This window comes from Andrena cerasifolii, chromosome 8, assembly GCF_050908995.1.
Source record: "Andrena cerasifolii isolate SP2316 chromosome 8, iyAndCera1_principal, whole genome shotgun sequence".
NCBI lineage: Eukaryota > Metazoa > Arthropoda > Insecta > Hymenoptera > Andrenidae > Andrena > Andrena cerasifolii.
The window spans coordinates 6277601-6290940 of NC_135125.1; the positions used below are offsets into that span (position 1 = coordinate 6277601).

At 50.1% G+C, this 13340-nt stretch overlaps 1 protein-coding gene across 9 annotated transcripts in view; it reads right to left on the bottom strand.

Annotated features, from left to right (window-relative positions):
• The window catches only part of Osp (myosin phosphatase Rho interacting protein outspread), a 146681-nt gene that overhangs the window by 49531 nt on the left and 83810 nt on the right, over positions 1-13340 (bottom strand). For all 9 annotated transcript variants that reach the window (XM_076817896.1, XM_076817900.1, XM_076817897.1 and 6 more), the window contains one exon: positions 10866-10931. In XM_076817896.1, coding sequence (XP_076674011.1) covers positions 10866-10931 — 66 coding nt within the window. The remainder of the gene's footprint in view (positions 1-10865; positions 10932-13340) is intronic.

Consider the following 13340-nt stretch of genomic DNA (forward strand, 5'->3'; position numbering starts at 1 on the left):
GACACCTCGAGGACTTACGAGTCGACGAGCGTTCAAAGCAGACCGTAGATCTCGCGGATGATAAATTCGAGAAGTTGCTAACTTTTATCCCCAGCCAGGATGTCCCTGGTTTTTCGATATTTCGCGGCGGTGGTAGGCCTTGAGTGGCGAGCTGCCACCGGCCGCAATGTTGCGAGCTTATTGTGGCGATAGGATCAACTTTATTTACGGTAATCTAACCTTATGCCAACTTAAATCCAGCGTAGCCGTAGGCTCAGCCCTGTCCAGCCCCGGCTTACATAAGGCAACGTGAATACTCGCTTGGTCTAGGCCCCCTAGGCCTACTGTAACCCTAGTCTCGCGTTCGTCTATCCCAGAGGAGCTTAAATCCCGCCTAACATCAGAGAACGCTCGGCCCGTAGTTCCTGAACGCTGTGTTCTTCTAGAATTCTAGGCTTACCAGTAGCGTGAAATAGATGCAAGCTATTCCAGGAACTAGATAATCTTGAGAGAAACAGCCGCATCATCCACTTTCAGACTTTCAATTTGCGCCTTCAGGCGAGTAGCGCGCACAAAGGCAAAGGACTTAGAGAGCTGGACGATCAGGTGCGTTTAGGCGGCCCAGGCTCGCATCCTCGCGTGTTTTCGCATTCAAATGCCCGGCCGGTGCAATTTAAAACTCGTTTGGGCGCCACGGCGAGGCCAACTCTCGCCGAGGAGAACACTTCAGTGATTTCGTGCAGCATCTGGACCAGAAAAGAAGAAGACGAAGGAGAAGAAGAAGGCGGGGAGGGGACAGAAAAGAGCAGGACCACCAGGCAAATAAAGCCCGAGAGACGCTGAAGGCCGGTTTTCAAAAGGAAGATGAAACACTGGGAGGAAGAAAGAGGATCGTGTTAGAGACGCGAGCTTCTTATTGTTCTAGAGAACAGTCTTCTTCCTTGCTAAAATCCCAACGATTCGGTAACATTTGAACAGGCTTTCCTTGCGCGTGGTGCACAACACAAAGCTCTTGTCTCTTTAAAAAAAAAAGAATAAAAACTTTGTGTGGTTGAAATCCAAAGTAGGTACTGCACCAATTAGACAACCATTTCAATCTTCCACTACTCTATCGCCGAACTAATTAAACACTCGAGTTTCCCAGTATGTGTTTCACAAAGTGCTAATACCTACCACAGATCTTTCGACTCGACTGTCCAGATTCCAGACGAGCGGAGCGTCCTACAAACTAAACGCCGGTCCTTCGGAGGCACTGACTCCGAGAAATCCCAGGGCGAGCCAGGACGATGTTCCCGCAGCCGAGACAGGGGCCGAAGGGCGGAGGGTCTTCCTCCGAAGGGTATAGATCGAAGGCAACGATACCTATACGTAAATATGTACGTGGTGGGCTGGTAGATACACCACCGCCTACCAGAGATACGTCCGTTTCGTAGCAAAGGTCGAGCAGGGAGATCGATTTGCATGTCACTGATAGGAATCCGCTCGAGTAACGACGAGTACGTGGCTCCTCTACGGTGATCCAGGCGAACAGCCCGGGATCGGAGTGACGGAAGCGGCAGACAGTTCGAGACAAACGATCCGATATCTCTGTACACGTGCACACACGCACCGGCGCGCTGTGCGCCCAGCTATGCAACGGTTGCAACCACCGAACGAGAAAGTCATTCATCGTAACACGATAATTATTATCATCGATGTACGCGAGCATGGACACGGCTGTTTGTTGCTGACTGGGAGGACTGGGAACAACCGCGAGGAGGCTCTCAACGCTGCTTGGATGAACATTGTAGGTGAAGATGAAGAGACAAGTATGAAGAATGCACGGGGAGGAGATGAAAGTTTCGGGACGTGGAGGCAAATACCTACGATGCGAAGAGTCGGAGGAGAGACAAGATCAATTTCCAGAGGAACCTACTCGACTATAATAATTTTATTCCCGGAGCTCCGCAGCGCGGCGAGCTAGCCAGAAGCAGAATTTGCTGTGTCCGCGTGATTCTACGTTCCAGGAGAGACCTAACGGAAAGTCCGTGGTCCTGGTATGATTCAATGATCCCGCGGGGTCACGTACATTCGTTGATGCGCGACCGGTGATCAGCACAGCGGTGAATAACTGTCGCTGCTATGATAGAACAGGGGGGAACGGGCCACGGGCCTATCATTACTGATAATTGCGGTTGGCTAACACCTCGTCCCAACCGAGGATCCCCTTATCCTCGTGACTGTTTCTTGCCCGTCCAGGCCGGATCGAGCCACAAATGGACGGGAGCAATACGACAACAGGATGTCTGCGGGAAAAGGAGGAACAAAAAGCAGCGACCAGAGGTCGACCAGTCTTGCCAGCCGGTCTACAGAAAATTCGACAAAAGCCTCTCGTGCCTGGAGGATCCTGCCGTTCGCACACCTATCCTCTGGGGCTGTCTCTCTCTCTCTCTGCGCAGAAAGCAGGCATTTTTACGACAGCTTACTATCGTTCTGTTTGCATATCTCGTCGCGGTCGGAAACGCCAGGCCCTTGGCTACTAATGCTTCAGGGATGTTTGGGTCGCAGGGATTTCGACGGATTATACGTATGTACCTACGTATGGCGGAGGCGGAGGGTCGTATGCCTCCGATCTCGTCGGAGTGGCTGGAATCTTGAGTACCTATTCCGGAAAATATGATAGTAATGGAAAGATGATATTACCTTCGAAAGGGACTACTCTGCATATCAACAGGTTTCGAGAAGAGGACAAGCGGGCGTGGACAATAAATCCGCAGGCGTTTCAGCCAAGCCCGGCTGGATGCAGCTGGACCAAAGATACCGGCCCGCCTAGGGTGTCCATTATTCCCAGATAATTACATACTTCTCCCTGAGGAATTTTCGAAATGAGTTCCAGCCCCACTCTCGCCCGGCCACGAGGATTTCGTTCGACCCGCATCCTCGACTCCTAGCGCCGACAAGTGTCCCTTTCCTCCGGAGAATCAGGGCCCCCCGTGAAAATTCGACCGCTAGGAAGATTGGAGTCTGTATAACGACGCGGTAAATCACGATTCTATTTGACACCCGGGGCTCTGGGATTCCTAGAACGCCAAACAGATTTCCCAAGAAACGCTGAACCCTCCGATTACTAATTCGCGACAGGAGAATCCCAGATGTTCTGAAAGAAAGGAGAGAAGCGAGTATCCAGGCGCCGAGGTGTCATCACAGAACACCGACCGCGGAAACCATCGACCTTCGTCAAGGCGACAGCCGCCTCGGTTTCGTCGAATCGACAAGAGCCGATCCCCTGGATCGATACAGCCCGCCAAGGATCGCGTTCCATTGAACCGTAAAAGCCCAGCTTCCGTGTTCCGGCTAACTGTTCACCACGGGGACCGTGCACACCGTCGTAGAAGGACGAACACGAAAGAGAGGCCGAAGGGGGACGCGACGATAGGCGCGAGAGAGGAAGAGAAAAGTGGAGAGCGAGGGAGAGAGAGAGAAAGGGGGATGGAGAGGGAGAGACAAGCACAGCAACGCTTGGCCATTAAACATAGGCCTCTCGTCGTTGGTTCGGTCTAGTTTAAAGCCGTCGTCGGGCAGGTCTCGCGTGAGTCTGATTGCGGGTTGAACAGGTTGAACAGTTGGGTAATGGAGGCGCCCACATCTCTCCGCTAGCGGTACCAGCTTCTGTTATCTGCGCCGCTTTAAAGGCGACGCGCCGGGTCGCGCGCTCGACCAGCCTTCCACCTCCGCTCCTACCGCTATTGTCTTCCTGGAAGACCGAGCTGATAGGACGCGGACGCCCGACGTGGAAATTAACGTAAGGAATTCGGAGCCCCGGTGCGTGTCTCTGGCACTAGCGAACGACGGATTCCATGCTCGCCACACCTCTCCCTCCGGGACCTGCTACCAACCACCGTCGCGGCAACGGCGAGAGCTGAACAAGGTCGCGCGACCACGTGCTCGATCGCCAGATAGCTACCGACGCATTTCCATGAGTTTCGCTCGCTAGGCCGCGATGAAGATAGCCCAGAATAAGGGACGGGAGCCGGCGAGGGACCGTTGCAGCCTTAGAAGGGCAAGCTGAGCGCCGATCCGGGAATTAGATGCGAGCACTCGGAGCGTTGCACGCCACCGGCTGCCAGGTGTAAATGGCGACGGGATCGTTAATTTTCCTGATAACGTCCGACCGGACACGTCGATCCCCTGCACTTCCAAGCGGGACGTCCATTTGGGAGGCAGATGGAGCGACGAGACGGGCCCATTTAGCTCGCGTGCGCTTTTTCGAGGCGGTCTTTTATCGCTGCGGAATGCCGGCAACCGGTTGGATTTTTGGGGGAAATCGGTACCGTTACGTGGCGGTAAGCCACGACGCTGGTCTCCGGTGATCCTGGAATTAGATGCGAGCAGAACGGCCGGCAGGTGCAAACGCGGCGGGACGCGATCGTTAATTTCCCTCCCCACGACGCGACCGTGTAGGATGAGCCGATGACAAGATAGTCGTGCCTCTGGTTCGTGAGGTCGCGACCGAGGTTTCAATTAGGGTCTAATTTGATTACGAGCCTGACGGTCGTGAACGTTTCCCGGCCGACGTATCGCCGGCTATCAGCTTTCACGAGCTATCCGCAATCTGCTGGGCCCGACGGTGTTCCCTGGATAAGGTATCGAGCATTTATTCAAGCAAAAATCAATTCCCCTGCACCGTCATTTACGTACGCGCATCGGGCCGTATCGTCGGCCAGCTCGCGCCGCGCATCCCTCAGATCCGAGCGAGTACATACTTCCTCGTGCAGATAAAACATGGCCGGAGTGCCGTCATCCCTAATGCAAGCCTACCCTCGCGACTTCCTAGCGCTCGTCGTTATCTCGGCCGCTCTCGGCTCGGCTCTCGGCTCGACAGGCATTACGTAAGGGAGTCGGATTAAACGCAGGCAGAAGACAGCGCGTGCAGGCTGCACACGCGACCGCGACGATGTGTGGACACCGCGGACACGGCGAGGAGGCCATCAATGCAAATCCCTGCACGCGTATCGGTATTAATATCGAATATAGGAAGGGGCAAGGTGGACTGCGATGGTAGCATCATCGACACGGCCAACGGGAGTAAAAGGAGGAACGAAGGGATAATCAGGCCGTGCTTGACGTACCGCGGAACGAGCAAACAGATCGCCCTGATATCTCCTGATTGGAGCATCTCGATGACGAGGGTTGGGGCGGGGGGAGGAGGAGGAGGATTCTTGGATTATTCCTGGTGTCTAGTCTGCGGATAAATCGCGGCGACTGCTCGACGAGCAAACGCAGCCTTACGAGGGACACAGATTATTCTGATACCTGCTAATTGGAAATTCTCCGTCGTGCCCCGCACGGTGAACTTTTAATCGCTCCACTTCTAACTTCCAGATCGGTATAATTCTACGTTCAGCTCTGAAATACCAAACTCTATCTCTAAGTCTATACGATGTACGTAGCTATGTACATTCCACGATTGATGGCATAAACGTTTGTTAACGAACCGGTAGTTGCTCCTTTTTTTCCTACACCCAGAACAACCGCCGTAGTCCTCCCATTAAGAGACAAGCACGGCTGACTGTTGCTCGCAATTAAACCGTAGAGTAATTGGGAACGGGCACCGTTACGGTATACGTAGGTACGTAATGCACGCGACGGAATAATCGAATCGTAGGTGGAACAAAGGCACCCTTAATGGCCGAGCAACAGACTCCCCGGTTATTATCGTGGTATGATGCTATTACGCCACGGTTCATTAACATTTATCGACGTACGCAGCCGTTGTCTCGCCTGGGCTAGCCCATGGCTATCGTTTAATTGGGGTCAGCTGATTAACTGGCGTTTGGACCGAAGAACGCGTCGCCGCGCCGCCAGAAAAGGGAGTCGCTCGTATCCTCGCCGATCTTATCGTCCTCGTCAACGTCGTCAACGTCATCAGCGTCCTGTAACGTTACTGAACCGATGATACGTTTCCTATTAGCCCCGTCCGTATCAATAGCTCGTCCGCTAAAGAAAGAAGCTAATGACAGCACGAAAATAATACGGTGAATGGGCTTGCTGTTCGATCGTCCGCGTTATTCAGCTGGCGAGCAATGGCTGACAGCAGTTGAAAACGCAATTCCTCCACCGAAATCGCGTCACGGTCCGAGGATTTCTATGCACGTCCGAGTACAAGAGTCTCGCCGGGCAACGTGCTCGAAATCATCTGGACGAGCAAACAGACTCGATACCATCCCATCCCCTGAATAATTTATGCCGGTGGCAAGTGGCTAATTCATTTAATTAGTCTCACAGGTAAATCAAGCCGCCTGGTTCGCTCGTAATCGGCCTCAGTCATCGAGTTCTCCAGGCGTCGCGTATCGAGACGCCATCGTCGTCCTGCTCCTTTCTCGGCGACGAAAGCGATAGAATGTAGAATCTTTCTCGGCAGTAATTAATGGCGGGCCCAGGGATCCAATTTTCCGACGCGCGTACGTCCTCTACCCCACTGATAAGCAACCCGCGGCCCGCGGGCCGCGTTTGACCCGCTAGCCGCTGACCTGCGGCCCGCCTGGACATTGGCATATATCTTTTGAACTGTAAAAGATATCGGAATGAATTTTGCGTAATAAAATAGGATGAAATTATCCCTTTCTAATGTATAATTTTATATTTTTTACGTTTATTTGTTTTTTTTTTCATTTCTGTTAATTATGATAAAAAAAAAATTGAAAACTGTTTATTTGGTACTTTATTTAATGCCCTTTTAAGTGATTTCTAATACAATTGTTTAATCGTTCGTCATCGAGTCGATTACGACGATCATTTTTAAAAAAATTTCATTCTCGAGAATAGTTGCTCACTCGCATTCGTGCTGAAAAAAAGAAAATCCATCTCAAACGAAGAAATATGCGGAGGAGATTTCAGTTTACGATTCAAACACTTCCGCGAAAATCAAACAAGTTTTGATATTTTTCCATCACCCTTTAATATAAATGCTAAAGCTAAAATAATTCCTGGAGAATTTCAAATGGAACTAGTCGTTTTACAAAACGACACAGAATTAAGGAATAAATTTCAGAATGCTAGTCTTATTGAGTTTTATAAGTGGTACTTTCCGACTAGTAAATTTCCATTGCTAGCTATCCACTCCAGGCAAATAATGAGCTTATTTGGCAGTACGTATGCGTGTGATCAACTATTCTCGGAAATGAAAATTTTAAAAAGTGATCGTCGTAATCGACTCGCTGACGAACGATTAAATAATTGTATTAGAGTAGCAGTTTCGAGTATCGCACTCAACATTCTCAAGCTCGTTAATGAGAAACAGAATCAAGTATCTCATTAAGTAAATATCAATGGTTATTTAAGTTCATTTAATTAGAAAAATATACAATACATATACCTGTTTATATTATAATATGTAGGTATATATTACTGTATATATATTACTAATAAACTTCACATCAAATTAAAAAAAACCGTTTTATCGTAAATCAATGTCAGAAATAACAAATTCAGCCCATAAATTAAAATTCTTGGATTAGTTATATTTATGTATTTAATATTGCGGCCCGCGTAGTGTAGTAGGTATCCACTCGTGGCCCACTTCGGACAAAAAGTTGCTCACCACCGCTCTACCCGCCGTGACACACGCGATAATTAAAAGAACACTCGATTCCTCGGGCTAATCGTTCCAATTCAGACCGATTAATTCCGCAACAGTTCCTCCTTTTCCCGCAAACGGATTTGCATAATTGGCCACCGGTGACCGTTCCGCTGTGTATCGCTGGCTCCGCCGACAGCGGGGACGAGGCCCCACGAGAAACGCCATTTCCAATTAACTATCGATTATTGGGCTCGCGCGACCGACCAGCGAATCGACCGATTAGGCTTGTCCCGTTCAAAGAGCGCGCTGATAAATGTATGTACGCTCTACGGGACGCTTCGACTCCTTTTACTCCCTTTCCTCCGCAGTAGCAGCGCTCGCTATGCAGCCTCTAAATTCTGCTGCCGATTCTGGCGAATCGCGCTTGACCCTCCTTTGCAAAACATTTCACGCGAGGAGAAGCAATGGACCGTCTGGCGGGCACCACTTTCGTCTGACTTATTCCGACCCGTTAGCCCAATTTCTCATTCCACCTCAAGGACGACCAGGTCCACCGCCGTCGAAGGGGTAGAGACACGCATATCCGCGGCCGCGCCGCTTATTATCTTTTCGCATTTTTCGGCCGAGATTATTCTCGAAACGAATGGCCCTCTTAAGCCCCGCGACCGGATCATTAATCTGGCTTCGAAGATGGCCGAGTTGTCCGTTGCACGCTGAAATCGAGGCGGCGTCCACCGCGGGTATCGGCCTGGCGATCGAGCGCGTGTCTCGTTACTTTAATTTCGTCTTCGCGTGTTCATTGCCAATAATAGAACGCCCTGGAAAAATCACGTCCCATCCAGACCCATCTGCGACTCAGATTAAGCTCGTGGTTCCCGCGCCAGGACATTCGTGATCTATACACCGTGTCAAGAACTACCCACGTTAAAGGGTGGAGGAGGAAACAGACAGGGTGGCCCAAGAAATGCCGTTTTTCACGCAGGCAAACGAAAGGGTCTGGAAGATAATGAGTCTGAAAATCAAAAGCATTTCTCCGGGAAGGTTACCGCTAACATTATCTCTTCCCACTACCAGCGGAGAAAGTACCTACTAAGGGATCGCGGAGTACACCTTTTACCCAGCCATCTGTCTGGGCTTAAATCAATTCTGACGTTTTCTAGCATTACCGCGGTCATCGACGTCAGAAGACGATGGTCGGGAACGACGATAGGCAGAAGGCTCGCACTCGTTTCTCGGCTGACACTCTGGCAGTATTGATGGTGCTGCCGGTGGCCGCGCAGGAGGCTAGGTAACTACAATTGACGCGGACCTTTGGCACTCCTAGACTCCGAGGGAGCCACTTCAAGGGGCAGCCTTTGATTCACTGCCTGCCATAACGCTGGATGTCTGACAGTTCACGATTCGCGATGGGCAACGCGTACCTGTGGAACAGCTGGAATGGCTGCGAGCCCTTCGCGAGGACATTCATCAGCGACGAGATTTGCGACAGCATCGTGTGAACGAGCCTGTTGGAAAAACCACCGGCGTTTTTCGGTAAGAGGGCTGGCTTTGGCGCGGCTACCTTGGTGTCGTGTCCTCATCGTGGACGGTGAATTTAAATTGGGGTCAACGTTCCCGAGGCAATCGTTTCCGACGGAGCTGAATGAAACCGTATCAGGACGTTAAACGGATTTGTCAGGGGTAAAGTGGATTTCCTGCGCGAATACGCGTGGCGCGTCGTTCCCGCGGGAACGGTGAGCTACAGTGGACGAAATGTCTATAAGAACACACTGATTCACTCACAAAAAGTAATGTATTCCATAAATTTTTACTAATTGTAGATCTGGAACCTTACGAACACTGCAATGCCTTTATTATGGAACGATTTGTGTAAACAAAGTTGCGAGTCTTCTAGTGTGTACAACAGTCACTCGTTGACCGAAGTCAGTGCGAAATTTCTATAAGAATGGTCACATTGATTTAGTTCTGTTTCAACATTTGAGATAGTCAGTGTTATCAGTATATAATATTGCATTTGTTAAATATATACGGTAATTCATTAAATAATTTCTGTTCAACCAAAATGCCACGAAGAAAAGTTTTAAGCTCAGAAGAACAAGCAAAAATAGAAGCATACCGCGATGCAGGATTGTCTCTTCGAGAGATCGTTAAAAAAATTAGTAGATCCACTACTTGTATACACAATTTTTTACAATTACACGAACACTGTGGCAAAAATCATTATACAGGTGGAAATACAAAATTAACAAGGCGTGATCGTTCGCGAAAATTTAAAGAAATATCGACCCAAAATAAAACCGCTAGTGAAGTAACAAAAATTTTGGAAGTACCAGTGACCACGCGACGTGTGCAACAAATATTGCAGCGAGATAAAAGATTGAAATGGAGGAAAAAGTCGTTGAAGCCACCTCTTACGCAGGAGCATAAACGTGCAAGATTAGAAAAAAAATTAATTTAGACGGACCTGATGGGTTTAAATATTACTGGCACGACTTAGATAAATCTGTTGCCATGAGTAGAAATCTCGGCGGAGGAACTTTGATGGTGTGGGCTGCATTCAGTTACTCCTCTAAAATGCCACTTTGTAAAATTTCTACAAGAATGAATTCAGAAAACTACATAGACTTATTGGAATATTGTTTGATTCCATTTATTGAAGACAGTCACGAAGAAAATGTTGTTTTTCAACAACATAATGCAGCAATTCATGCTTCTAAGAAGTCATGCGAATGGTTTCGGCAAAAAGATTTGCCACTTATGAAGTGGCCCGCTGGTTCCCCGGACTTAAATCCAATAGAAAACTTATGGGGAATCCTATCAAGAGCCGTATATAAAAATGGGAAGCAGTATAATAACATTAAGGAGCTCGAAAAGGCAATTAGAGTTGAGTGGAGTAAAATCCATATTACGTTACAAAAATTAATTTGTAGTATGGAGAACAGAATATTTCAAGTAATTCAGCATAATGGTGGAACTACATCTTATTAATATTATACTTTTTATGTTTTTTGTACTACTGTTTTGTTTTTAATACACTGTTCCTATGCAAATTTCGTTAGTTTTCTGTACTTTAAAGTATTATATATACTTTATAACAAAAATACAACGATTTTTTAAAATTCTTAATACTTTTTCTTACTTCGTATCCTTCCGTCACCACAAATTTCCTAGCCCTACATTAATTGCATTAGCACATTACTTGCCATTTTTGATTAAAAATAGTAGCGTTCTTATAGAAATTTCGTCCACTGTAAGAGGATTCGATTTGCCGCGCGCAGCTGGCGTCGTGCCGGAAATTTCCATTAAATCGTTTTTGCATGAAACTCACGTGCTCGTCCACCGAGTAAGTCAGCTCTCCGTCGTCGTACAGGACGAACCATCTTCTCTGCCACCTCTGAAACAGAAAGGGGCAAGGATGTCGTTAAGCGCGTTGGTTTAATAGAAATCCTTAGATTTAGGAGCAGCCTTGCGATCCCCGCCGGGGTTGTTTTTACAGCAGCCCGGGCTGCAGGAGAAACTCGAAGAATTCACTTTCGATGACACTTGGCCGTTTTCGTGGAAGCACTTATTGCATCAAGCGGCAAGAATTCCGCTGAACCCAAGGCTGAACCTGCTCAACCCGCGCCAAGGAATTCTCCATGGCGTACCGACGACACAGGCAGCTGGACAATTAACACGCTGCTGCCGTTAATTAGAAGCAAAGCTAGAGAAAAGAAGAAGCTGCCGCGCGAGTCCTCGCGATTTCTCTTTCGTTCCTCCGCGGAGCAAGTACCAGCACCGTCCGGCTGTCTTCGGACGTCCACCGCCCTTCGGAGACCCTGCCTTACATTCCGCGACGAATTTCACGCGGTCGGCGATTCCGCGGGGCGGGACGCTCGGAAACGTTGACGGAGCAGCCGCGAATTTGACGGTCGCGGATCAGAAGGATCGCGACGTTTGTGGGACAGCCGTCAACGAACGGGAGGCTCGCGCGCGGCGATTGTATGCAAATGCGCGCATAAAGTTCGCGGCTGGACGCGCGGTTACACGCTCGTGCGATCCACCGTCTCGCTTATCCCCGCGATGTCCCACGGGCAGAGCGTTATGACGTGACGCAACAGGAGCGAGCGTCGCTGCTCCGATCGCGGCGAATCTCAGCGCCGGGAGAAAGTTCGGGGAATATTTTAAGCGGGAGAGAGTCGGGCAGGGCACTTTTCGTTCGGGCACAATGCCCAGTTTGTCACTTTCCGCGGGGAAGATCGCCTCGACGCGATTACACGCGACTGAATCGCGGGGAGCGATAACGCCGCTGTGTCTTCGAGGAGTCCACGCCTAACGTGACCTAGATCAGTGATTTAGTCACTTCTTCGTGGGATACGAGCAGAGTATGCGTAATTCGATAGACGAGGGACTTTCGGTGATCAGAGGGACGTGACATGACACTGCTATCCCCAAATGTTTAGCAACCACTGGCTCAACATTCCAGGCAACTGCTCCCCGTCGATTACCCCAAGAACAATATCCCATTCACAGCCGAGCTGACAACCATGGTTGCCACGAACCAACTACTCGACGACCTTAATTACTTAACCATCACCTATCTCGTTCGCGATCGAGTCCACCCCTACCACGGCCCAAGACAATGTTCCATTGATAAGCAGAGGCTGGTAATCGCAGGCTGAATGGAACTAACCCGAGGAGAGCTGGCCTGGCCAGGGATCGCGTACCTGTACCCTGGCTGGTGGAGCGCCTTTCGCGGGACCATCGGCGATAGTTCAGCAGGGGTCGATCCTCGTGGGTTGCCGGCCCGCGAAGGGACGCGTAGCGTCGCGCCGTGTCGTCAAATAGGCGCACGGGTACCGTTGCAAAATCCCCGAGCATCGACGAGGGCGAGCGTGCGATGAAGAAGGAGCCCAGCGACGTGGAAAGAGAGGCGCGATTTCAGCCTACACGAGGCGGCGGTATCTTCATCTGGTAATTATTCAGCGGGCCCCGCGGACCCCGGCACGTGCGTGGGAAGATCTCGCTGCGGAGGAAGAGGAGAAAGAGGAGGAAGATGAGGAAGAGGAGGAAGCAGAAGAAGAGGAGGAGGACGACGCGACGCCAGGGCCCCGAACAATGCCAGAGGATTGAGACGGTGGAAGAGAAAGCACGGAACCCGAACAGCCCGTAATCTCTTCCTCGTGTAACGCTCGCTGCAACCTCCGCGCTGTGGCTTCTCGCTTCAATAGACGCTTCTCGGGGATACGTGCGAAAATTCTGCAGACCCCAGCACCGCTCGGGATCGCTTGCGCTACCACACGGTGTGTAAACCGAAAGGTGCTCGTGGCAGGCCGTTCCCTCTGAACACGCAGACGGGGCAGGAAAGTGCCGATGGAGGAAATGGGTCTTCTTCAGAGGGCATGCTAGTCGTTTCGTGCATCGAGGGACCCGCGTGCTGCTGACCTATCGGAATCTTTTTCTGATTCAACTCGTTCCGTTTGGCGGGTGTTCGACGGGGACTGTTCGCTCGAGGTGTCGATGATTGCGAACGAGATAACGAGCTTGGGATGCCTTCTGATCGCTAGTTTCATAATGAAGAGGGGAATAAATTTCAGGAGTGGATTCTATTACAGCAGGGGGTGTTGCGAATTCAACTTCGATCACGGAGGACGAAGAGCCTGGAACCTGGAACACAGGCAACTTCGGAACGCTGACCTACCGCACCTTCTTCCGGGTACTATAGCGACGATCGTTTTGCATCGCCCACGGATCAAGGACTTCTGGTTTCATCGGCGCACGAGCATCGCGTCGATCATCCGGGACGGGATGCTTCCTCGACAGG